This window comes from Spinacia oleracea, chromosome 4 (assembly GCF_020520425.1).
Source record: "Spinacia oleracea cultivar Varoflay chromosome 4, BTI_SOV_V1, whole genome shotgun sequence".
In the NCBI taxonomy this organism is placed as follows: domain Eukaryota; kingdom Viridiplantae; phylum Streptophyta; class Magnoliopsida; order Caryophyllales; family Amaranthaceae; genus Spinacia; species Spinacia oleracea.
In genome coordinates, this window is record NC_079490.1 from 50,371,521 (window position 1) to 50,395,378 (window position 23,858).

General features: G+C 34.2%; 1 protein-coding gene across 1 annotated transcript; it reads right to left on the reverse strand.

Moving 5' to 3' along the window:
• Positions 1–9,421: 9,421 nt before the first annotated feature.
• Positions 9,422–18,564, reverse strand: LOC110797283 (serine/threonine-protein phosphatase PP1-like). The gene is made up of 4 exons (XM_022002379.2): positions 17,977–18,564; positions 15,339–15,898; positions 14,800–15,069; positions 9,422–9,900 (listed from the first exon to the last, which is right to left on the reverse strand). The coding sequence occupies exons 1-4, from the start codon at positions 18,149–18,151 to the stop codon at positions 9,886–9,888; spliced, it is 1,020 nt and encodes a 339-aa protein (XP_021858071.1). The 5' UTR covers positions 18,152–18,564; the 3' UTR covers positions 9,422–9,885.
• Positions 18,565–23,858: the final 5,294 nt, after the last annotated feature.

A 23,858-nucleotide genomic window follows, 5' to 3' on the forward strand; every position in this document is an offset into this window, starting at 1 on the left:
GCCTGTACATTACAGTGTGCAGTCTGTTTTGCTGGTGTCTAGGTGCAAGTTGTTCATTGTATATCATGTAGTTTTTTATTTATTTTTTATTTATTGATTTCATGGATGTTTGTTCCAAGATAAGCTTCCCTAAGTTGAGAAGCATGGATTCCCATATAACAACAAGTCCCTATATAAACAGTCTAGATCGAACAAGGTATTATAGATGAGATATGAAAAGATGATGAATTAAAGCTTATAATAACAATTAGTATCCTGTATAAATGATGGATTATGTAATTCGTGGTTTATAATGAGTAAGGAGCAGCTTATAATTTCATTCTAAGCACATGGATTACATATGATTTGCACTTGTTACAACATGAGTTCCGCAATAAACGTATCTTGTTACCTAGAAAAGAGATTTTTGAAACTAGTACTTCATAGAATGAATGGCTTGTGTCTCATCATGACTTCTAATCTGAATTGCGGTCTCTAATGATTTTTTTAAAATTTTCTTGTACCTTCCACTTTTTCAATTTTGTTTCCTGAGAAGGGAAAATTAAGGCGCATTGTCCAAACATATTTGAGCAGGTTAAGCCTTTCCATGGGTAACATTTAATCATCATATAATCTAAAGTTTCAATTCGAAAAGCAAAAGAGACAAATAATACTGTGCAGGCCTCAATTGTATCTCAGAATTCGGGACTAGTTAACATGCAAGTTTAATGTTAATTTTTCTTGTTATTTTTATTTGATTTATAAATTTCTTTATAAGGAGATCAACGATAATAATACTAGTATAATTTAATTCAATTATTGGGTTTATGTGAACGCATAATTTTATCGTAGCCTGAATTTTAGCCTAAATATGTCCATAACGACCCAACAAGCCTAAAACGTGCATAACCATATTGGAATGAGTCTTAGAAAGTTTAAACATAGCCTATAAAACATGTAATTAGTTTAAAATGAGTCCATAGGTTCATGAGTTAGAAAATGGGAGCGAAAGTGTCTCATTTTAGCCTAAATATGTCCATAACGACCCAACAAGCCTAAAACGTGGCATAACCATATTGGAATGAGTCTTAGAAAGTTTAAACATAGCATATAAAACATGTAATTAGTTTAAAATGAGTCCATTGGTTCATGAGTTCGAAAATGGGAGCGAAAATGTCTCATTTTAGCCTAAATATGTCCATAACGACCCAACAAGCCTAAAACGTGCATAACCATATTGGAATGAGTCTTAGAAAGTTTATACAAAGCATATAAAACATGTAATTAGTTTAAAATGAATCATTAGGTTCATTAGTTCAAAAATGAGAGATAAAATGTCTCATTTTAGCCTAAATATGTCCATAACGACCCAACAAGCCTAAAACGTGCATAACCATATTGGAATGAGTCTTAGAAAGTTTATACAAAGCATATAAAACATGTAATTAGTTTAAAATGAATCATTAGGTTCATTAGTTCAAAAATGGGAGATAAAATGTCTCATTTTAGCCTAAATATGTCCATAACGACCCAACAAGCCTAAAACGTGCATAACCATATTGGAATGAGCCTTAGAAAGTTCAAACAAAGCATATAAAACATGTAATTAGTTTAAAATGAGTCCATAGGTTCATGAGTTCGAAAATGGGAGCGAAAATGTCTCATTTTAGCCTAAATATGTTCATAACGACCCAACAAGCCTAAAACGTGCATAACCATATTGGAATGAGCCTTAGAAAGTTCAAACAAAGCATATAAAACATGTAATTAGTTTAAAATGAGTCCATAGGTTCATGAGTTCGAAAATGGGAGCGAAAATGTCTCATTTTAGCCTAAATATGTTCATAACGACCCAACAAGCCTAAAACGTGCATAACCATATTGGAATGAGCCTTAGAAAGTTCAAACAAAGCATATAAAACATGTAATTAGTTTCAAATGAGCCCATAGGTTCATGAGTTCGAAAATGGGAGCGAAAATGTCTCATTTTAGCCTAAATATGTTCATAACGACCCAACAAGCCTAAAACGTGCATAACCATATTGGAATGAGCCTTAGAAAGTTCAAACAAAGCATATAAAACATGTAATTAGTTTAAAATGAGTCCATAGGTTCATGAGTTCGAAAATGGGAGCGAAAATGTCTCATTTTAGCCTAAATATGCCCATAACGACCCAACAAGCCTAAAACGTGCATAACCATATTGGAATGAGCCTTAGAAAGTTCAAACAAAGCATATAAAACATGTAATTAGTTTAAAATGAGTTCATAGGTTCATGAGTTCGAAAATGGGAGCGAAAATGTCTCATTTTAGCCTAAATATGTCCATAACGACCCAACAAGCCCAAAACGTGGCATAACCATATTGGAATGAGTCTTAGAAAGTTTAAACAAAGCATTTAAAACATGTAATTAGTTTAAAATGAATCATTAGGTTCATTAGTTCAAAAATGGGAGCGAAAATGTCTCATTTTAGCCTAAATATGTCCATAACGACCCAACAAGCCTAAAACGTGCATAACCATATTGGAATGAGTCTTAGAAAGTTTAAACAAAGCATATAAAACATGTAATTAGTTATAAGATTCAATTTCTCTTAAATTTCTTTTTGAGTAACTAATACCAAGTTTTTGTTTTTTTGAAGGGTTATGTACAAAGAGAAATGCCATACTCTAATGAGGAGTTAGAAGAAACTCGAGAACATTGGGCAAAATATTTTAAGGACAACTATTTGATGGATGCCGGCGAATGAGTTTGTTGTCTAGTAATGTTATGTTTTATGTTTTTGTTATGTGTTGGATATGACGTTTGCTACTTGGAGCATATATATGGTTTTTGGAACATATATGTATGTTATGTCTTATATACAGGTCTTTATAAATTCCCGTTTTGTTCGGGTTTCGCAAATTACAAGGAAAACTATGGCAAATTTTTTGCAACCTATTAAACTATTTATAATGTTTTTATTATAATTTTTTGTCAAAATAATAGGATTGTCCAGGGATAAATATATAAATATGATCTGATCGGAGCTATTATATTTATTTATTTTTATTTTAAAAAAGCATTAATTGCAGCGCGTGTACTTGCACTGAGCTGTAAATGACAACTAATTGCAGCGCGTATTTCTCAACAAAGCGCTGCAACTAATACACTATTTGCAACTTATATAGGTCTACCCGCGTTGTAACTAATACACTATTTTCAACTTATATAGGTCTACCCGCGCTGCAATTAACTAATTATTTGCAGCGCCTATGACCGCTGCAAAAAAACTTACGGTATTTGCAGCTATCACAATTGCAGCGCGCGAAAACGCTGCTAAAAGCCCGTTTTACCCGCGCTGCAAATGTGATTTTTTCTACTAGTGATAATTGGCAAATGAGCAAGCATTGCCACTGGATTCACTGTTTTGTGACTGCTTGCCTTTCATCACTTTCATGACTTCTTGACAAATAGTATTCAGCATCTCCTTGCTAACAGCTCCAGATTTAATCATTGTATCATCAAGAGGATTGTCTCCCATATCTGCAGAGTGAACATGAGCAGCTAATCTACCTCCACCATACTGTGAACCTTTTGATGCCTTGATAGAATTATACCAATCAGGATAGCCTATGAGCTTAAAACACTGATCAGCAGTATGACCTTTGCCCTTACAATGAGAACACACTTTATTCATTTTTTATTTCTTCAGATCTCTCCAATCTTTCTTCACTTGACCATTATTGAATCTCTGAAATTGTCCTCCCTTATGAGTTTGAGCAGCCATTGCACTGCTATTCATAGCACTACTCTCAGTAGCAACAATGTTGACTTCTTTTTGCTTTTCAATTTGCTGAGTTATAGAAAATACTCTGTTGATACTAGGCAATGGATCCATAGACAGAACATTTGTCACAGTTCCTCCAAAGCCTCCATTCAATCCAAGCAAAAACTTCATCATTTTGTCCTCTTCTCCAAACTCAACCACCTTTTTCAAGAACAAGCAACTACAACTGTTCATAGCACCACACACACAGGTAGGAAAAGCTCTCAAACTTTGCATTTCATCCCAGAGTTTCTTCAATTTCCCATAATATGTGACTATAGTCATATTTTCTTGATTCAGATTACCAATTTCCTTTTTCAACTGATAAATCAGTGGTCCATTAGATTGACCAAACCTTTCATTCAACTCTTTCCACAATTCTCCAGCATTATAAATGTATCCAAAATCATCTGCTAAATCATTGTTCATAGAGCTCAAAATCCAGCTGACTACCATGAAATCAGCACGCTTCCATTTAAGATAATCTTTGTGATTTACAACAGGTTTTTGAATCTCACCATTGATAAAACCTTCTTTATTCTTAGCTATTAATGCTCGCTTAACATTCCTACTCCAACGCATGAAATTCACACCATTGAAGACTACAACTACCAATGAAGATGTTGGATTGTCTGAATTTGCTACAAAGTAAGGATCAAAAGTACCTCCATTATCATTAGTCTGCTGAAAACTTTGATGATCACTGTCTGATTCTCCAAACGCCATTGCAATCTACTCTTCGAAGATCACTCCAAACACAATTCAAACTAAAATCACAAAGTTTCGCGCAAGAAATTTCGCAACAAAATCTTCACTGATGCACACACTTTCAGTGTATGAAATCGAAAATTGAAGATAACCTAAACCTAAATCTCGAGCTTGAGATTCAGCTCTGATACCATATAGAATTTGAGAGAGAGAAAATCAGATTCAAGAGAGAAGAAAAGTTCTCATTAACCAGTTAAGAAAAATCAGAAGGAGAAATGAGGTAGTTAGTGTATTTATACAATGTATGAGTCAGCAGATTTCTAACAACCTTGCCAACAAACTAACTACCTTCTAACAAACTTTAAAGAATAAAATATAAATATAAATTAATGATGTCATAAATCCTATACATGTGTTATTTGGGAAGACTCGCTTCAACATGTTGAGAAGATTAACCCACATATGAGTTGAGAATAATTGTCCCACGTGGAAGAAACGGAGGGAGATTGACTAACATATAAGATTAGTGGGCAAATCTACCTATCACCGCTATTTGGTCAATTTTGATTCTTGTAATACCGATCAAGAACCAAATCGAAGGTAAATAAGGGTTTCAAAAATTATGTCTGTGTTTAAATTTTATTATTTTGAGATGAAACAACGACACTAATTACATATGGGATGAAATAGGATATTTTTATTCATTTATTTTTATTAGAAATCTATTTTAGTTTAATTATATAATGGTTTATAATAAATTAAAAGTCATCAAAATCAATGAACAAGATTAATTAGTCCACTCTTATTTAAGGGATGAGATTTATTATATTGCAGTGGCTACCATTTTATTGGGGCTATTGTAAAATTCCCTTAATTAAATCCTAATTGAACATTTAAAATGACAAAGGCCCTTTTAGCTAGTGGAATCAATTGCTAGCAAAAGGACTAGTCAAGGAAGACAAAAGGAGTAGAAAAAATATCATTGATGACCATCACATATTAGGATCAACTGATTGTCTAGTTTAGCAAAATAAAAAATCTTAGGTATTATTCAACACAACATTAATTAGGAGATGGAGTATTTTTCCATTTTGATTAGATTAGAATAAAAAATAATAATTAGGAGATCGCCTTCTTTCCATAGATGAGAATATAAATAATAATTAGGAGATCCAGTTCTTTTCGAAATTCCAATTAGATTAGAACTTAAAATAATCAGAGTTTAGCAAGTTAAAAAATGATTGTGCAGTTGATGGACATTAGCATAGATAGAAAACAAAGAAAAGGGGGGTAATAAGGTTTATCATAAGTGGACATTGTACAGACAAAGCATTGAACACTGTGCAGTTATCAGATCAGTTGTGAGCAGTGAGCAGTGAGCAGTGAGCAGTGAGCAGTGAGCAGTGAGCAGTGAATAGTGAGGTCATTCAATACCAAGAAAGTAAGTTTTCATTTTCATGAAAATGACCTTAAAATTTGGTAGTTTTGCATATTTCAAGGACACCAAAGGCCAATATTATTGGACCCTTTTAAACATGAAAACACATGTGCCCACATAGCAAGTGGATATCCTGATTTATAATACTTACACAACTTTTTCTATTTTTATTTATTTTTTCTATTTTCTATTTTAATTTTATATTATAAATACCATTAATTAAAAAACTGAATTGAAACATACATATACATATGTCCAAACAGACAGTTGATGCATGCATGTCTGTTACTCGATCTCTAGCCCCACTTATGCTGGTTTTCTGATAACCTGAATACCCCATCTCTTATATACAGTTGATCGAATAGTTCCATTTTTGGCAGAAAATAAAGATTCCGGGAGTAATCGGATATACTCCCCTTCTCCCCGTCTCAATTTACACGCGGAGTCTAAGAGCACGTACATTGGTTGACTCTTCAAAAGAGCTCTTGGAGGGCTCTCCACTCTCTATCTACCATTATCTTTCTACAAGATTCCATCAAGAATTCATTCCTAAAAACACCCAACATTGGTTGGTTTCTCAAATGAGCTCTCCAATATTTTTTTTTACCATTTGGTGGTCCCATATCAATTCTTCATTTATTTTATATATATCAAATAATGTTAATATTTATTGGTAATAACTAATAAGTTAAGTAATTATGATAGAAAATTTTAGGTTACTGCAATATTAACAATAATTAGATTTCAAAAAAAAAAAATAGTATTGATGATAAAACATTGATAACATCTTGTACTAATTAACTGGTATTATCTCCTAGATTATAGCTATAAAGGATAATCATAACTGATTAATTGAAGAAGACAAAATAATTTTAATTGCAAATAAATAGCCCAATATTAGGCTTGTTAAATAGGGAAGGAAAAAAGAAAAAGTAACCATTATCGTAGATTTTCCGTAAAAAAATATTAAACATATTAGTTTTTCATTTATTGAATCATAAATATTAAATGAAAAAAAGTTACTACTTAATTGTATTTTTACCCAATGTTAATATCTACTTTAAAAAAGTTACTCCTCAATTTTCAACAAGAACCAACTCTTGGAGGGCTCTTGGGCAAGAGCTATCTTGAAGTAGCTCTCCATGAAGAGCTACTCAAGAGCCCCTCAAGAACCACTCAAGAGCCCCAATGTTGGCCAAGAGCTAGTTCTTGTTGGAGAGCTACTTGGAGAGCTACTTGGAGAGCCACTCCAAGAGCCCCAATGTACATGCTCTAAGTGTAAATTGATTTGACTATATAATTGCATGGTGATTTTTTGAGGCAAATCTTATAGGAAAAACTATACTCCAATATGTATTTGACATGAATCAAAACATCAAATAATTATTCAATGTTGAAGGTAAAAATGAGAAATAAAATCTTTCAGATAACATTCTACATATCTATATTATATACTTGCTTGGACTTAAACGGGTTAGACAGGTTGTTTTCGGGTTGAAAACTTAAAATTTCAACCTCACCCAACCAATTTAATTAAACAAGTTAAAAATCTTAACCAACCCTTTATTATTGGGTTGGGTCAGTTTTTGCCAACTCTAGTTCTAATTCCACCCATACTCCCGGAATCTCATACCCACCTCCATTCCATTCAATTTAAAAACCATAATTCACAAAAGAGGAAGAAGATGAGACAATCAAAGTTGAACGACCTCCACCCGACGCTCAACCGCAGCCCTCACCTCCGAATACGACAACCCATCATCGGACCCGTTTTCGCCGGCATCCTATCACTTGTGACCAATATTCTCTGGCAATACCGTCATTATTGACCCCTCTTCTTCGGCAACAACCTATTACCTATGACTCATCTTCTCCGGCGTGGTAGTTTCTCGTTAAAAACAAGTATTTCTTTCATACTCCTGCAACACTACCCGACTATAATCTTTTCCATCACGACACTTTTCTGGGTTTAATCAATTATATCTTCTCTAATGCTCTTTGGGAAAAGATCCAAGGGCTGGTTTGTCGACGTATAATGGTAATTATGAAATTGTTTTGATAATATAATTTTCTCTTGTATTGTGGAGAAAACTGTGAAAGTTGCCTAAATTGGATACTCCATATATAAACAAAATTATTTTAAGAGTGAACAAAATAATAAAAATAGGATATAAAACCCATTCCAATTTTGAACCAAAGAAAACCAGATTGGTATGGGGTTTCCAATCCATACGTCCATGGTATGAAAATCCTTTCCAATCCATTCAAGCTCGTTGAACAAAACGACGCCCTAGCAGACTTAACAAATGCATGTATGATTTTGTCATAGAGTACTAACTGAGGTGATTAAGTTTTTGTAAGGAAAGGTCATAGATTCATTGACAATGTTAATGAAAGATTTTTCCACAACATAAAATGACATCATAAACCTCTTCTTTCCTCAACAATGACTGTTAGAGGGGTAATAAAACAAGGTTAATTTGTCAAAAAGGACCTTTTATAACTCAGTTTTGGCGAGAAAAAACCTTATATAATTTTTTTTGGAAAAACACACCTTAGTATAAATTTTACGAAAATCACACATGTAATTTTTTTTTTTCTAAGTACAACTAAAGGCAAGTTTTCGATATTGACTGAGATTTTCCGACCGTTGACTTGCACGTGAGCAGCACGCGTGACTTTATTTTGTTATAAAAGGACCTTTTATAACCCATTTTTGCGAGAAAGACCTTGTATATTTTGTTTTTGTAAAATCACACCTTAATGTAAATTTTTTTTTCGAAAGAAATCTAAAGACAAGTTTCCGACATTGACTGAACTTTTTCGGTCATTGATTTGCACGTGAGCATACGTGTGTCTTTATTTTGCTAACCACTTCTCTTTGTCTTCTTTTGAAGCTAAGCGAATTCTAGAAAGGACATTCTTATTGAAACTACGTCTTCTTCAAAAACTGATTATAATCTAAAAATTGCATCTTTCATCAAGGCTGTGTCATTTTTAACAAGTGATTCCAAGAAATTCCCTAGTATTTTGACCATTTAGTTCGTGATAAACGAATTGGAATAAATGTCAAGTGCAGCTACGACAAATGTCACATACAAGTCAATGTCCACGATAAATGCCACGTACCAAGTCAATATCCACGATAAATGCCATGTGCAAGTCAATACGGAAAAGCTCAGTTAATACCGAAAACTTGTCTTTGGTTGTCTTTCGCTCAAAAAAATTACATTAAGTTGTGATATTCAAAAAAAAAAGTTATACAAGGTCCTATCTCGCAAAATTTGGGTTATAAAAAGTCATTTTATAATAAATAAAACCACACATGTTGCTCACGTGCAAGTCAATGACCGAAAACGTTCAGTTATTGCCGGTAACTTACCTTTGGTTGTCTTTCGCAAAAAAAATCACATTCAGGTGTTATTTCACAAAAAAAATTTGTATATCTTTCTCGCAAATTTTGGGTTATGAATGCTAAAAAACAATAGGATCTTAACATGTGTATAGAATTTTATTAGCAGCCGAATACTAAATATTTAGGAAACTAAAAAACTGCGGTTACCTGGTATCAGGGTTGCCAATGCTGAAGACGAGTTAAGACATGTTTTACAGTCTCAGAAGAGAATTGGGTGTGTATGAGAGAGAGATTGAGATTTTAGGTATACATACAAGTTTTAGCAGCAACCAGAACAGCAGCTAGTCTACACAACATACGGGAATAACATGCCAGAAGCCCCCTTCTTCCCATAAACTTCATCCCTCTACTTTCTACCAACCAAAATAATCCCTTACATCAAATTTAAGATTTTCATCTTTGTACAATTATCAGACACCATAGTGACCCAAATTTGTACTCTCCAGTCTCCATGGTTTGTGTATTATGAGTCACAGCACAGGGAAACTTGTGTAGTGTAAATTGTTACTCCATTTCGGAAAAATCCATCATCTATCATACACCATATGTCTGCATAAGATTGATATCAATAGTTAGCAAATCACTTCAAATATAAATAAGTAACACCCAAATACCAAGTATAAACATAACTACTTAATAAATTTTCCCCCCAAACAAAGATAAACAAAGAAGGCAAAATCACATTAAAGTAAAATATGTCAGGATTTTAGAATGCCACACATGACAGCAATTTTGAAGCCCAACAAAATAGAATTGAATACCCTCTCCGTATGAATAGTCTATAGAATGTCCTAAATACTCTCTCCTTATGAATTATGAAATTAATAGTCTATAAAATGTCCTAAATACTCTGTATTGAATTATTAGTGGTTTAAGATTTAATTTTCCAATCAGCCCCGACAATGATTAAGTAATGGGAAAAGACTCAGAAACAAAACCATTGTAGAAGGTATTTTGGTAAAATCATGTTATATCCTTAATAATAAGAGGATCAGACAACATGCCATCTCATTTCATATAGAGGGAATACTGGAGCGGGATGCATTCTTGTGGGCAGGAAATTCTTTTAAATTTATAACCGCATAACCCCCCTGAATAGGACTGAGAGGTCTAAGAAGAATTTGCGTGGCCAAAACCCTCACGAAAGAGAGGTCATACGTATGGCAATATCAAACGAGCAACTATAGAATGGAAGCACTATCATAGGGAGGGAGAGAGGGAGAGTCAATAATATGATGCAAGACACAGCAAGAGAGCAGCAAAGGGCATTCTAGACTTTTATAGGGCTTGAACCTGGGTACCTCAGATTGATCGTAACAATCACAAAAAGGTTCATATTAAGTTAGCTTGAAACAAAATAGACTTTGCAATTACGCAAAAGCTCTTCCATGTTACAGCATTCTTGTTTCATTTAACTACATTTGAAGTACATTAGTTGTAAGGGTACCAACTGAATTTGTAAAACATCGAAGGTACTTGGCGCATTTTGTCATTTTGAAACCATAGGTATACCAAACAAAATTATTTAACAAGGTACCTAGTGAAAGTCCCTTAAAATTACTAATCTCCTAAATTTTGGAAAACTAATGCATTTTATATACGGTGCAAACATGCTTATAGCAAAGCAAAGCTAGAGGAGATGTATTTCTTCACCTACTGAATCATAGTAGCGGCCTAGCGGGTACTGCAAGAAGTCTTCAGAAACTTCAAATTATTCATGGTAAATGAGCTCAAATCACATCGTAGAACTCTACTATTGGAACTACTTAGAACAGTTAGAAGCTTCCTCTTTTCTAACACACATACCCGGCATGGTGGGATAAAGAGTTGCACCCAAACTATCTACCAGACCTATGAAAATCTAAATGGCAGATGCAGTGGTCGGAAGAAACATTTCTCTTTCCATTCTTTAGGAACAATAGGATAGGATGTGGACTTCTAACTCATTTCTTGCCGAAAGCATTCCTGCTCCACTTGTATTGATCCCAGCACCTCAATTCTTGGAGCTAAATCTTGTCTTTCATACTATTATTACAGCAGCTATTTCCAAATGTGTAGACTCAAATTATAGCCTGTTCATTTTCTTTTCAGAAGGAGATAATGTGGTTCCCGATTATTTGTTCTCAACTTGCATTTTATTTATAGATAAACATAGAAACCCTTTTTGGGTTTTGACTGATAAAGATTTATGGGATAGAAAAGACTAAATGTAATGCCTCAGCCAATCTATAACTTAACAATGATGGGGAGCAGCATTCAGCTTAGTCGTTGTTAAGTTGTAGAGTGCCAGATTCATTCTATTTATTCTTTGCAGGAAAGAGATTTAATAGAATGAATCTGACATCCAATTAATCAGGAAAGAGATTACCTCCTGATTAAAAAGATAGTAAAATACTAAATACTAAAATCCCTTTGCAGCAGGCTAACCAGCGACCTCAAAATTAAAGGATATATACGGGTGCAGGAGATGGGATACTGAAGTATCCCAAGAAGGAAAACGAAGAAAAAATTCAACACAATATTTTTGAAAAGATGATCAAAGCATGGTTAATAACGCAAAATAATCCTCACTTTAATGTCCCCACAAAGATGAAAGATCAGGTATTGAGGTTAGTCATATCTCATATGCAGTTACCAAGCACAAGGGAATTCATATCAAACTATCTTTACTCCAAGGAGACTCTTTTAAACCATTAGAGCTACAACTTTGTCAACCAGTCACTATTTCAAACTTCCCTACACAAATTCTCAATTCCTCTCTTTAAAAACCCACTCAACCTTTACTAGCTTTTGAGCACCAAAAGGAGAAAGAAAGGGGGGGCCCAAACACCCAGGTGCAGATCATGTTTGCTACCTTACAGGTATTCCGGCCCCACTAGCAGTTGGTAAATTTGTAAAAAAGTCCCCTAAAACCGACGTCCTTCATATGTTATTTCCGGATTTCCTTGTCTCCATTCTACACCAGCACTTATGTCTCCACACATTCTACACTCATAGCATTTGGGATGTCCATGTGTTAAACCAGCAAATATGCAAAAATCTGTGGTGGCTACGCTTAGAAAATTTGCATGCTTTAATTACATTGTGAGAACACTTGATAAGTTGCTATATAACATGGGTGGGTGGGTTGGGGGGGGATTAAAAGCCACATAGGGTACGGAGTTCCAATCCAACGTCTTCATAAAAAACATACCTATCACCCCGTAATGGGAAAAAATAACAGGAAAGGCTGAAAGAATGGAAAAGTGTGAATTAACTATCAAAACCACCTACAAGGAATTCAGAGGTTGTTTGGTTCATTCAAGTGGAATGGAATGGTATAGAGAGTCAGGTATGGATTCAAAACCCTACACCACTCTACATATGTTTGGTTAATTATGGTATGGATTATAATCATTTATACCTCATAAGTGAATCTAGGAGGAATGGAGTTAGAATCTCGGCGGGGACTTGGGGAGGTGGGTATGAGATTTTATGGGGTTCGAATGGAGTTTAGACCCCCTCGGCAAGAAATTCCATAGCTAAAAAGCCCAACCATTCCAATCCATTCTAAGTTTCTAACATGTCCAACCAAACATGCCCTTGAAGAGTTAAGGTGAACTGAAGGAATCCGAGCCATGTGCACACCTCTTTACTGTATTGTGAGACTCTAGCAAGGCTCGGAACAGTTTTATAAAATGAACTCAGAGGACATCAATTGAAATGGGAGGTCAGTTGAAATAATCCGGCAGCTACAGGTTTGGGAACAGACATCTGGTCAAGCTAATTAAGTTATGGGGGAAGAGGATTTCAAGAAAAAAATCAACAAGATTAATGCACGGTTGATCTATTATTTAGTAGCAAAGAAAGGAAAAAGACAGTTTCCTAGTGCTTTTTTTTGACAGGTTCCAGGAGACAAGAAATGGTTTTCAACTGATCAGATAGTTTGTCTTGGAAATTATTCACTGAGTCTAGTAGCAGGTAGCAGGACTGTGGGAAAATCAACAGCTAAACAGGCAATGTATCAGAAGAAATTTTTGAAGAGGTGTTGATTACATACAAAAATTTAATATTATTAATCTAAATTCGTCAATTAGTACAACAAATTGCTGACAAAGAAGGTTTACAATGTGCTGAGAGTGCCAAAAATACAGCAATAGATGCCAGCCAACCCAATACGTCGTTTTTCCTATTTATTTTTAGACTTGATGATAATTGTCTTCCGGTCTCCCTCTGTTCCTTAATAGTCCACATTTCTATTTGGATTTACCCCAAATAATAGTCCACTTTATAATTTAGTTTCTTAAAATTACAATTTGTGCATATTACCTTAAGAAAGACTGCCTTTTGGAATGATTACGATGTAAAATTTACATCGAGGTGGATAATTATGGTACTTCAACCCAATTCCTTAAAAATAACCTTCAACCAAATGTGCCTATTACTTAGGGATAGAGGGAATAATAAACAGGTTTACTTCAGGAGACTACCCTGTTTAAACATAGCCGGAGATTAGAAGATCATTCACGGCTCATTTGGTGTCAGAGGGAATCAATTTATATGTAAATTTGTAAGGAAACATTCCCATGGTAATGTTAGTTCACTCAAAATTAACTATTCCTTCTTCATAGATTTCATTACCATCCATTACCATTTGGGGAGTGGTTATGGGCGGGAATGCAAGTTTATGAAGAAAAACATGAACTTTGAGGTAAGGTTTCATTACCATGGACATTATGACGTTATTTTTCTTACCAAATAACACTTAGGTTTATTCCCATTCCCACCATTTATTACCGGCTACCAAACGAGGCGTCACGGTCTTATAAAGGTGTGCTTAATACTCCTATGCTAGAGATTATCCAGGCTCCTTTTTTATATAAAAATTTGTATCAACTCACATTTTGTGGGTGGGTCTTGTCAAGTGTCAGCCATACTAATGGACCACATATTATCAACAATAACAGCACAATCATGCTTGGTTATAGTTGGTCACTAACTTCTTTAACCAATAACGTTCAAGGCAAGTTATGGTGTGAAACTTTAGAAACAGAGAAAAGCAAGTGGAATTGTAATTTCCAATAACGGTTTATGTTTTCCATTGGTTGGATTTTATAATAATTTGTAACCAGGGTGAAGTGGGCAAACATTATAAACAAAAAGAGCAGGCAGCTTCAAGCGTAATCATATGAGCTTAGGGGAAAACAATGATGAATATTAAATTTGTCTTTTCAAATATAAGCTATCTTGTTCCGTAGAAATCTTAAAAGGGAGACAACGTACAAACACACACGAACACACACACGAACACACACACGAATGCACAAATGAAACAAAAGAAAGGAAAAATAGTGGTGTTCCAGGACAAGGAGGGTGTAACAAAAGGCCAAAATATGAAGCTTTAAACTGAATCCGGAGTTCCATAATTTTCTAATTTGTCAACTGTACTATAAATGGAAGCTATATTACCTTGACCCCAGGGAGAGAAGTTCCAGATTTCATGGTTGTAGTGCTCCCAAAAAAGTTGACTCCATTACCAGGCTTAGCTGTAGTAGTACTGCTACCAAAGTTGAGCTTAGACTTTTTTTCTGCAGGCTTCAGAATTTGAAACGAGCACATCAGAGACTCATCTACACTCATCATAGCACCAGCATTATCAAACTCGCCGCAATAATTAGGTGCAGAAAATATTGTTACAAGCTGCCGATCTGCAAAAAATTCGTACCCATCCTCCACTACCTGAATAAAAAATCAACAGGATTCATATAAATTCCAAGAAACGAGGGGTAGAAGCAAAACTTCAGAAAAGAACACTATATCCGATGCTCAGGACATGAAGAACAGAAACCCATAGCATGCACAAGAACTCAATAGAAAGGAAGAAACACATCAGCTGCTAATAATTACTCCTTATCTCAAAATTAGTTTACGTACATCTTTGCTATAAAAGTAATCTTATTGAACAAAACAAAATCTTAAAATCACAACAATTAATTTGGCAGCCTGACCTGATGTGCACGGCAGACAAGGTCTAAATCATGCTTCTGAAGGAACTCGGTAACCTTGTCAGCACCAAATGTATATGAAACTCCCCTATCATTCATACCCCAGCCTTGGACGTCTTTGCTAGGATCTGACCAGAGAAGGTCACACAGTAAACCCGTATCAGGCACATCAGTAGGCCTCTGCATATTCCGTACCTGATCCAAATTGTGTAGATCAGGTGAGAGACCTCCATGCATGCATAGAATTTTCTCATCGATGAGGGCTGCAACTGGTATACAGTTAAAACTTTCAGTGAAGACTTTCCACAATCTAACATTAAATCTTCTCTTGCATTCGTCATAAAATCCATAGATACGGTTTATGGAAGCACATTCGTGGTTTCCCCTCAAGAGGAAGAAATTTTCAGGGTATTTAATCTTATATGCAAGAAGAAGGCAAATTGTCTCCAGGCTTTGTTTGCCTCTGTCAACATAATCACCCAAAAATAAGTAATTTGCTTGAGGAGGAAATCCACCATACTCAAAAAGTCTTAGGAGATCAGAATATTGGCCATGTATGTCACCTGCGAGTCACATGCAAATATGCAGTCAGACATGAAAATTCAACACTTTAGCAATCACAATAAATCAAAATGGAAACTATATGGTGTTCATTTCTGGAAGAATCGGAGATTTTTTTTTTGGCTTTTAGGTAATGATGAATGGCTTATTAAATTGTCGGTAGTTCTTAAGTGTTGTATTAGAACAGATGGGGAATACATATCAGATCATGTGTCAATGAGAAATAGTCTCTCTGTAAATGCTGAAGGCATAACTATTCTTTCAAGATAGCAGCAAAAGACATCCCTATTCCCTAACAAGTATACAAGGCCTAAAACAGGAAACTCAGCATGTTGCCCATACCAAGGTATACAGAAGGCACAATGGTACAAACAGGAATCTCAAATTCAAATGCCCTTATTATTCCTCTCTCTCTCTTCTTTGTTTCCTCGCCATTTTCTAAACTCCCTTTCACTTTTTTCCAATCATTGTTCATCAAAGAACTTGTGAAAACTGGAAAATCTGAAGCTAAGATACTTTTGCGGATAAAATACCATCCACCTTGCTTGTAGTAACAGCACATAAAGTCTTCCAATTTCTTTCTTTTTCGTTTCTTTTTTTTTTTTTTTTTTACAAGCAACTAATCGTGATTGGAATTACTGAGCTACCACGTAATAATCGTGATTTTATGTCACTGGAATTAACAGAGCGGGACAGTTTTAATGAAAATGAAAGACATGTTTATTGCAATTGATTTTAGATAGCTAATTCTAGACATGTTTATTGCAATTGATGTCTATTTCCGATGGAGCCAAAGATTCATTCGTTCTTTTGTGGAATGTAATGGACTAAATCAAAATGGCTCTTAAAACATCTTCGCTTCCTTTCTATGAAGTAGAAGATGGTCATTCCGTTGTCGTCCCGCTATCGCTTTTGGGTCAATTGGAAACAACCTCTCTACAATTGCAGGGGTAAGGATGCGTACACCCAACCCCCCCTTACCCCGCTTCTCGCGGGAGCCTCTTTGAGGCAATGGGGTAATGATAATGATAATGATGATGAATTCTAGATAAGGGAACTATTGGAAACTGAAACATTTCAACATATGAATTTTAATAAGTAATACCAACTAATCATTTCAGCTCCCTAGCTCAATTTAACCACTTCAAATTTTGTATTCGGCACACCTTGTGAACACCTCAAAATTACAGGGTAAGACGTTATCATTCTTACCGTAGAATAACTAACACACTCTTAAAGAATTATAACTATTTTCTCTAATTAGTTAACCGACTATATTAATAGATCGAACCTAAAATGAAATTCAGACCTAGATCTAATTCATCCCCATTGTGTTACACTTACATTTCAAATCAAAAGAACAGAAATGATTCTCCGCAGCAACAAAATCAAATCACCGACCCATCTACATGATTTATATAACTCATTGACTAAACATCAATGATAACCAAACAACTACAACGGAATCCAAAATAATTCAATTAATTAGAGTAAAAAAGTAAAAGGGTCAACTGGTAAATGGTGGAGTAATATAGACATGCATCTCTAAACCCAACATCTAGAACAGAAAATCCTCCATCATACCTATAACCTATATTATCATATAAAATTAGTAATATCAATCATGAGTCACCAGGTGAAAAAGATTAATGATTAGCATAACACCCACAAATACTAAGAACAAATAGAGCTAATTTAAGAACCCACATAAACTAATGATTAGCTACCCACAATCCAACACAGCAAAATACAGAAAATCTAGCAAAACCGAAACGAAATGATTTCAAAAAGCACTAACAGCAATCGAATTCAGCAAAAAGTTGCAGAAAATGAAGCAATATCCAGATGAAATTATGATTAAAGAAACACTAACCACAACACAATCTAATGCATCAACAATACAGAAAATTAAGCAAAACCCAACCCAAAAAAAGTAACGATTTAGAAAAACACTATCTACAATCAAATACATAAAAAGTTACAGAAAGTTAAGCAACACCTACAAAATTAATGGTTCAAAAAGCACAACCCACAATCCAAAACAAAGCAAAAACATCAGCAAAACCCTGATGAAAATTACCGCAGATTTTGATGGGTGCTTGAAGTTCAAGAAGATTTGGCTGTTTCATGAAGACATCTTTAGAAACTAAACACAATTGACGGATCTCAGACTCAGAAAGCTGAACTTGCTTCCCTGGTCGACCTCTTACTTCGAGTAGACGTCGGATGACGTCATCCAATACTGATTGCTCCATCACTCTCTCAATATCTCTCTTCCCGCCACTATCTTTCTTGGTTTTGGTGGGTTTTTCTGGAGAGATGAAATGGGAATTTCTAAAGAGAGATGATTGAAGAAGAGGAAGATGATGATGGTGATAGTAGTAGGAAACTTCGGAGGAATTTGGAATTTGGGGATTGAAGATTTGAGGGAGGGTGTCGTTTTAAGGGTTAGTTAGTGTCGTTTTGGGTGTTTATTAGAGAAAATTATTTAAAAAGATGGGAATAATTTAGAAATTTGAATAGGAGTTGAAGATGGGAGTGCCGTGTATAGTGGCCATAATATAGGGTTGAGAATGTGTGTGATGAGTCAAGGAGGATGATGATGGAGACTTTGGTGATGCATGTTACACCATATTGTTTATATTTCTTTGTGCAAAACAAAATAGTTGTTATGTACTAATTAACGAGATTCACATAAATATACGTATAATATTATGCTGAAGAGTATGATAGATTCAAGTTCTAGTTTGACCATTGGCTGATTTCGATAACATATTTTTTGTGATTTCTTGCATACTTATAGTGAAGTTTTTGGAGGGGTGATTAGAGTTTTTGGAGGGGAGATTAGAGTTTTTGAACGCAATTTGCTCCATTAGACACGACATAACCCAACAATTCTGGGCAATTTTGCTTCACCTTTCAGCCTGAATTGATCAAAAAAATCTTTCACCAGATGAACACTCTTAAACGATATTGTCGCTAATCACTTATTTTAGAGATTGACATATTGTTTATCATCTAGTTGATGTACATGGTGTAAAATAATTAAAAATTAATTTTGAAATCAAGTATTTTAACAAAAGCAATTGCATTGTAACTTGGAGTATATGTTGATTTGTGCAATGGTTTTGAAATAGTTTTGCCCCACTTCAAGCGATTGTAGATGGTCAAAAGGGCGTATAATTAGCAGGATTATTCGTGCGTGTGCATGGTCCAAAATAATATTAGTGTGGATCCAAAATCAATAGTTTTCTCTAGCACCTTTTTAACTAATAGTGGCCTTTATTGTTCATATAGTAACTATAATAAATTAAACACCAAAGTTCTTAGACATAGTAACCATTTTTTGAAGCATAGTAACCTTATGTTTTTAAAAGCGAATTGTGACTTAAAATCACATTATTCAAGCACAACATATATCAACGACACTAATTTGATATTTTTTTCATAATAATCCTAATAAATGCAAAAATAAATTAGGAACAAGTTGTTGACTTTATTTTAAGGCATGGTCCACAATTGTAATAGCCCGTATTTTTACGTATTTGAAATAAATATTTTACGTATTTGAAGTTAATATTTTAGTGAATTAGGTATCCTATTTTAGTGAATATATATATATATATATATATATATATATATATATATATATATATATATATATATATATATATATATATATATATATATATATATATATATATATATATAGGGAAGAGATCCTGTGAAAATAGGTCCCTATATGAGTATACTACTTTATATGAGAATGAATCTAATCCGTAGGATTAGATTCAATCTAATGGCTAGGATTAAATGTGAGCAAACCCATCCACCTTCCCCATTAAAAGCCACGTCTCTATCACTAAACCCCACCCACTTTCTCTCTCTAAAACCTTTCCTCTTCTTTTTCTCTCCCGTTCGAGACTCTCTCTGTTCTCCCTCACGATTTTCTCTCTCCTCTCGCGTAAACCGCCATCGCAGCTCCAAAAACGGTCGATCAACGTCCTTCGCCGCCGGTGTATTGCAGATTTAAGGTAAATTCGAGTTCAATAGTTCTACATTTTTTCTCTCCTTCTACAATTTTTTCTAATTTAAACCTAATTTTTTCAATTGAAGATGACTGGAGTACGAAACCAATACGAACGACGAAGGTAAGCGAATTTGTAACCTAATTTCGAACTTCGTTCGTAGTATATATACATTAATTGAAGATAATTTTTGTTAAATTTCGATTTTTAGCAAACACAAACACGACAAACAAGCAACAAATCCAGTCGATACTGAAGAGTAAGAATTCGGTGCTTTAATTGTAGCGAATTTTATTTATTAATTCCGTAATTTTTGTAATTTTTTCGTAATTTTCGGAATTATTTTTGTAACTTTTAGTCTGCGAATTTTTGTATGTTTCTAGCGATGTTGATATTTTTATGAATTTTTATTAACATCATCCTATATTATTCTGAATTTTTTTAATGAATTTTCAGTATTTTTAAAAGAAATTAATTTGTAATTTTTTGAATTATTTTGAGAATTGAGAATTTTAAGATATTTTCAACATTTTTTTATATTTTTGATTTGAAATTTTAAACAGAAGGAATAAGAATGAACGCGCCAAAGAAACGGAGCCAGTTTTCCCGCAATCACTTCTGAACGACATCATGAACAATTTAGAGTAATACTTTATACTCTCAATACTTTAGAACATGAAGGTTAAGAATGTAGAACATCATAGATCATTGTGTAGAACATCATAGAAATTGGGTGCTTCTTGTTCTAGTTGAAGCTATATCATGTTTGTTTGATGATAATATTGAGTAATACTGTTATTCTATATATGTTGTTGTCTCATGGGGCTTGCTGACCATTTTAGGCACAATGAAAGCTTCACTAATATTTTCAGTTCTAAAATATCAAGCATCAGACAAATAACTTGACCACTTTCAACTTTTTGTTTGCTCTTAACTACAAGTATTATGCAATTCAATCATCCCTAATCTACTACCATGTAGGTTTCTTTCTATTCAATAGAAAGAACAAGATTTGGGTTGTACTCTGCCTTAGGGATGGGACTAATGACATGTATTGTGTAAGATAACCAAACTAATCAACTTTAAACTCTATTTCAATTGTGGTGATGTGAAGAAACGTTAGCAGTTTCTATTTCTGATATCAGTGTAGTTGTGGCCTTCATATTATTGTCTGACTAAGCTTTCTTCAATTTTATAAGTTTTACTTCTTGATTTATATGTTTTCATCTACATAATGTTTCCAAATGCTTTCTAATTGCTCCTATCATCCAATGTTTAGGAATAATGGGGTGGTTTAATTGCCATAGTTTTCCTTTTGATATTGTTGTTTGTTGGAGTTAATTTCTCCAAACTTGACTTATTTATAACATTGTTAATCAGAAAAGCTTGGTGTTGATTCCCCGATAGTTATAATGATGGATTTGAGGTTTTGTTATGGCGGTGATGATACTGCATTGTTGAAAGACTCAAAATAGAGCGGAGAGGCTGAGCCTAGGGGTATTATTAGGGTCTTAACAATATATTTGGCACTCCATTTGTTAGTTGCAATATTAGAGTCAATTTTTATTAGTTTTATTGAGCCGAATTTGTTGCGAGTGAGCCATTTATACGAAGGCATGTTACTAGTTGTGACTGGCTGTGTGTGAAGGACTGAAGGTGCTTCTTTGTTCCTTTGTTCATCAAGGATTGATAGTAATAAGATTGAGATGTTATCCCCGATTGAATAATGTGTAGGATTACTAGGATATCAGTTTTCCAGATTTGAAGAAGAAGCTGCAAATTTGATAAATGAATATAAACTTGGCTATGGTCCTCTACCCCTCCCTTCTACAGTTCTACTATGTTCCTATGTCAATAATAGAGTCCAAGTTCTGTTTTCACTATAGCTGCTACCTGCTTGTAAAAAATTCCATACATCACCTTGACTACTGCTACATACAATTCATTACTGCCATGTTTACTTTATAGGCAAAACCAAGGTCATTTCAGCTTTTAGTGGTTGGGAAAGAAAAAAATGTTTGCTCTATTTACTGTTGCTGGACTGAGGTGAAACCTCTAAATATGCAGATAAATCAGGCTCATAAACCTCTAAATATTCCGCCATTAATATTAAGTAGGCTCATAAATCAGTTGCTGATTCTCAAGTTCATTCATTCATGACCATCATATTGACCAACAACAATCACCTAATTTATTGATATTGATCTTTCTTCAAAAGGAGAGGAGATATAGCTGGCGGAGAAAGGGGCTGGGGGTAGGGGGTAGGGACAACAGAACACTGGGATCATTGTATTCCTCTGTTTATTTGTCAGTTAGGGTTGATTAGTAAGAATACTTGCGGCAAATATATTATATATGCAGTGGATGATTGAAATAGAATTTTTGGGCTTTATGATCAATTTTAAGCAGATCTTAATTGAACGATAATTATATTTTATTACCTTAATTAGAGTTTTAGTTTTCCTTTGATAAAATGGTATTGTTTATTACAGATTATCTCTTTATTTTGTGTCATTTGGCGTGATTCCCAGAATATCGAATGTCCATGTATATTGAATCAGTTTCAACATTCTCTAATTTTTTTTTTGTAATACGTGACTGATATTGGATTAATCTGTTGAGGGTCAGCCAAGGTAGGATTACTTATGGTTGTGGGAAATTGTTGTTATCTGCACTTTCCACTATCAGTTATGTAAGCTGAGCTGATAAGAGATAGAGGTATAAAGCGGATCTAGGCAGCTCTGTATGGAGCTTGTAATGATTTCATTAATGTCCTAATGATTATTATTCTTTGATCCATGTCCTGTATGGTTTTACCTTTTTTGAAATGTAAACTTTTAAATCATATATGGCCAGAAGCAGGTTCTTGAATTTGATCCATTTTTACGTCTTGACTACGTTTTAGTTTTATTGCTAAAGTTCTGATTCCTTGTACATTAAGCACCATGTGCAGAAAGAATCGAAATATTCTTAAATATGGAATACAGTTGGTGATGTTAGTGGTAGAATGATAGCATCATGTTAAGAGGACAATACATGGCCAGAATTGGCAGCATTTTATGCATAAATTATCTGCAATTTGAATCCTATCTGATAAACATAAATCACAGAATTGGCAGCATTTTATGCCTTCACAAACCCAGCCTCAGAAGCCTCCTTTGCATGTTCTTGATATTCATAAAACTCTGATATACCTTGTGCTTTTAAGTTTATCCTACATTACTCTTATACCAGACACCATTCCCCGGTAACAACCAAAACATGACAACAAAATGACAATCTCTTACCAGGTTGAAAGACTTATTAGAACACCTAGCTTAATTGATTAGAACATATGGAACAATTTACAGAACATATAGGTTCACTTATTAGAACATATAAATTCAATTGTTAAAATATTTATACCTATTTAAAAAAGAACTAATTTTGTTTCATATGTTGCAGGGATCCCGAACATCACACCAATCAAGAAACTGAAGTTAACACCAATGAAAAAAGCAATGATAATGGAAACCAAGAACAAGAGTCTGATCTCACTCAAGGACGGAAATAGATTGTCAGGTTTAAGACAAAACATAATCTCTCAAATAGAAAACTAGTAGATTAATTAGACTTGAAATCAATAACATGTATGTTGAATGTATCTGATTTTTGTCCAAAGATTGGTATTCGTGTGACATGACAACAAAATGACAATCCCTTACCAGGTTGAAAGACTTATTAGAACACCAAGCTTAATTGATTAGAACATATGGAACAATTTACAGAACATATAGGTTCACTTATTAGAACATATAAATTCAATTGTTAAAATATTTATACCTATTTAAAAAAGAACTAATTTTGTTTCATATGTTGCAGGGATCCCGAAGATCACACCAATCAAGAAACTGAAGTTAACACCAATGAAAAAAGCAATGATAATGGAAACCAA

Excerpts from the sequence above, each read along its gene's own strand:
- LOC110797283 (XM_022002379.2), bottom strand. The coding sequence starts at position 18,151 with ATGGAGCAATCAGTATTGGATGACGTCATCCGACGTCTACTCGAAGTA. Across the intron at positions 15,899-17,976 it reads AGCACCCATCAAAATCTGCG|GTGACATACATGGCCAATAT; the intron begins GTAATTTTCATC and ends TGTGACTCGCAG. Across the intron at positions 15,070-15,338 it reads TTGTCTGCCGTGCACATCAG|GTAGTGGAGGATGGGTACGA; the intron begins GTCAGGCTGCCA and ends TTTTTTATTCAG.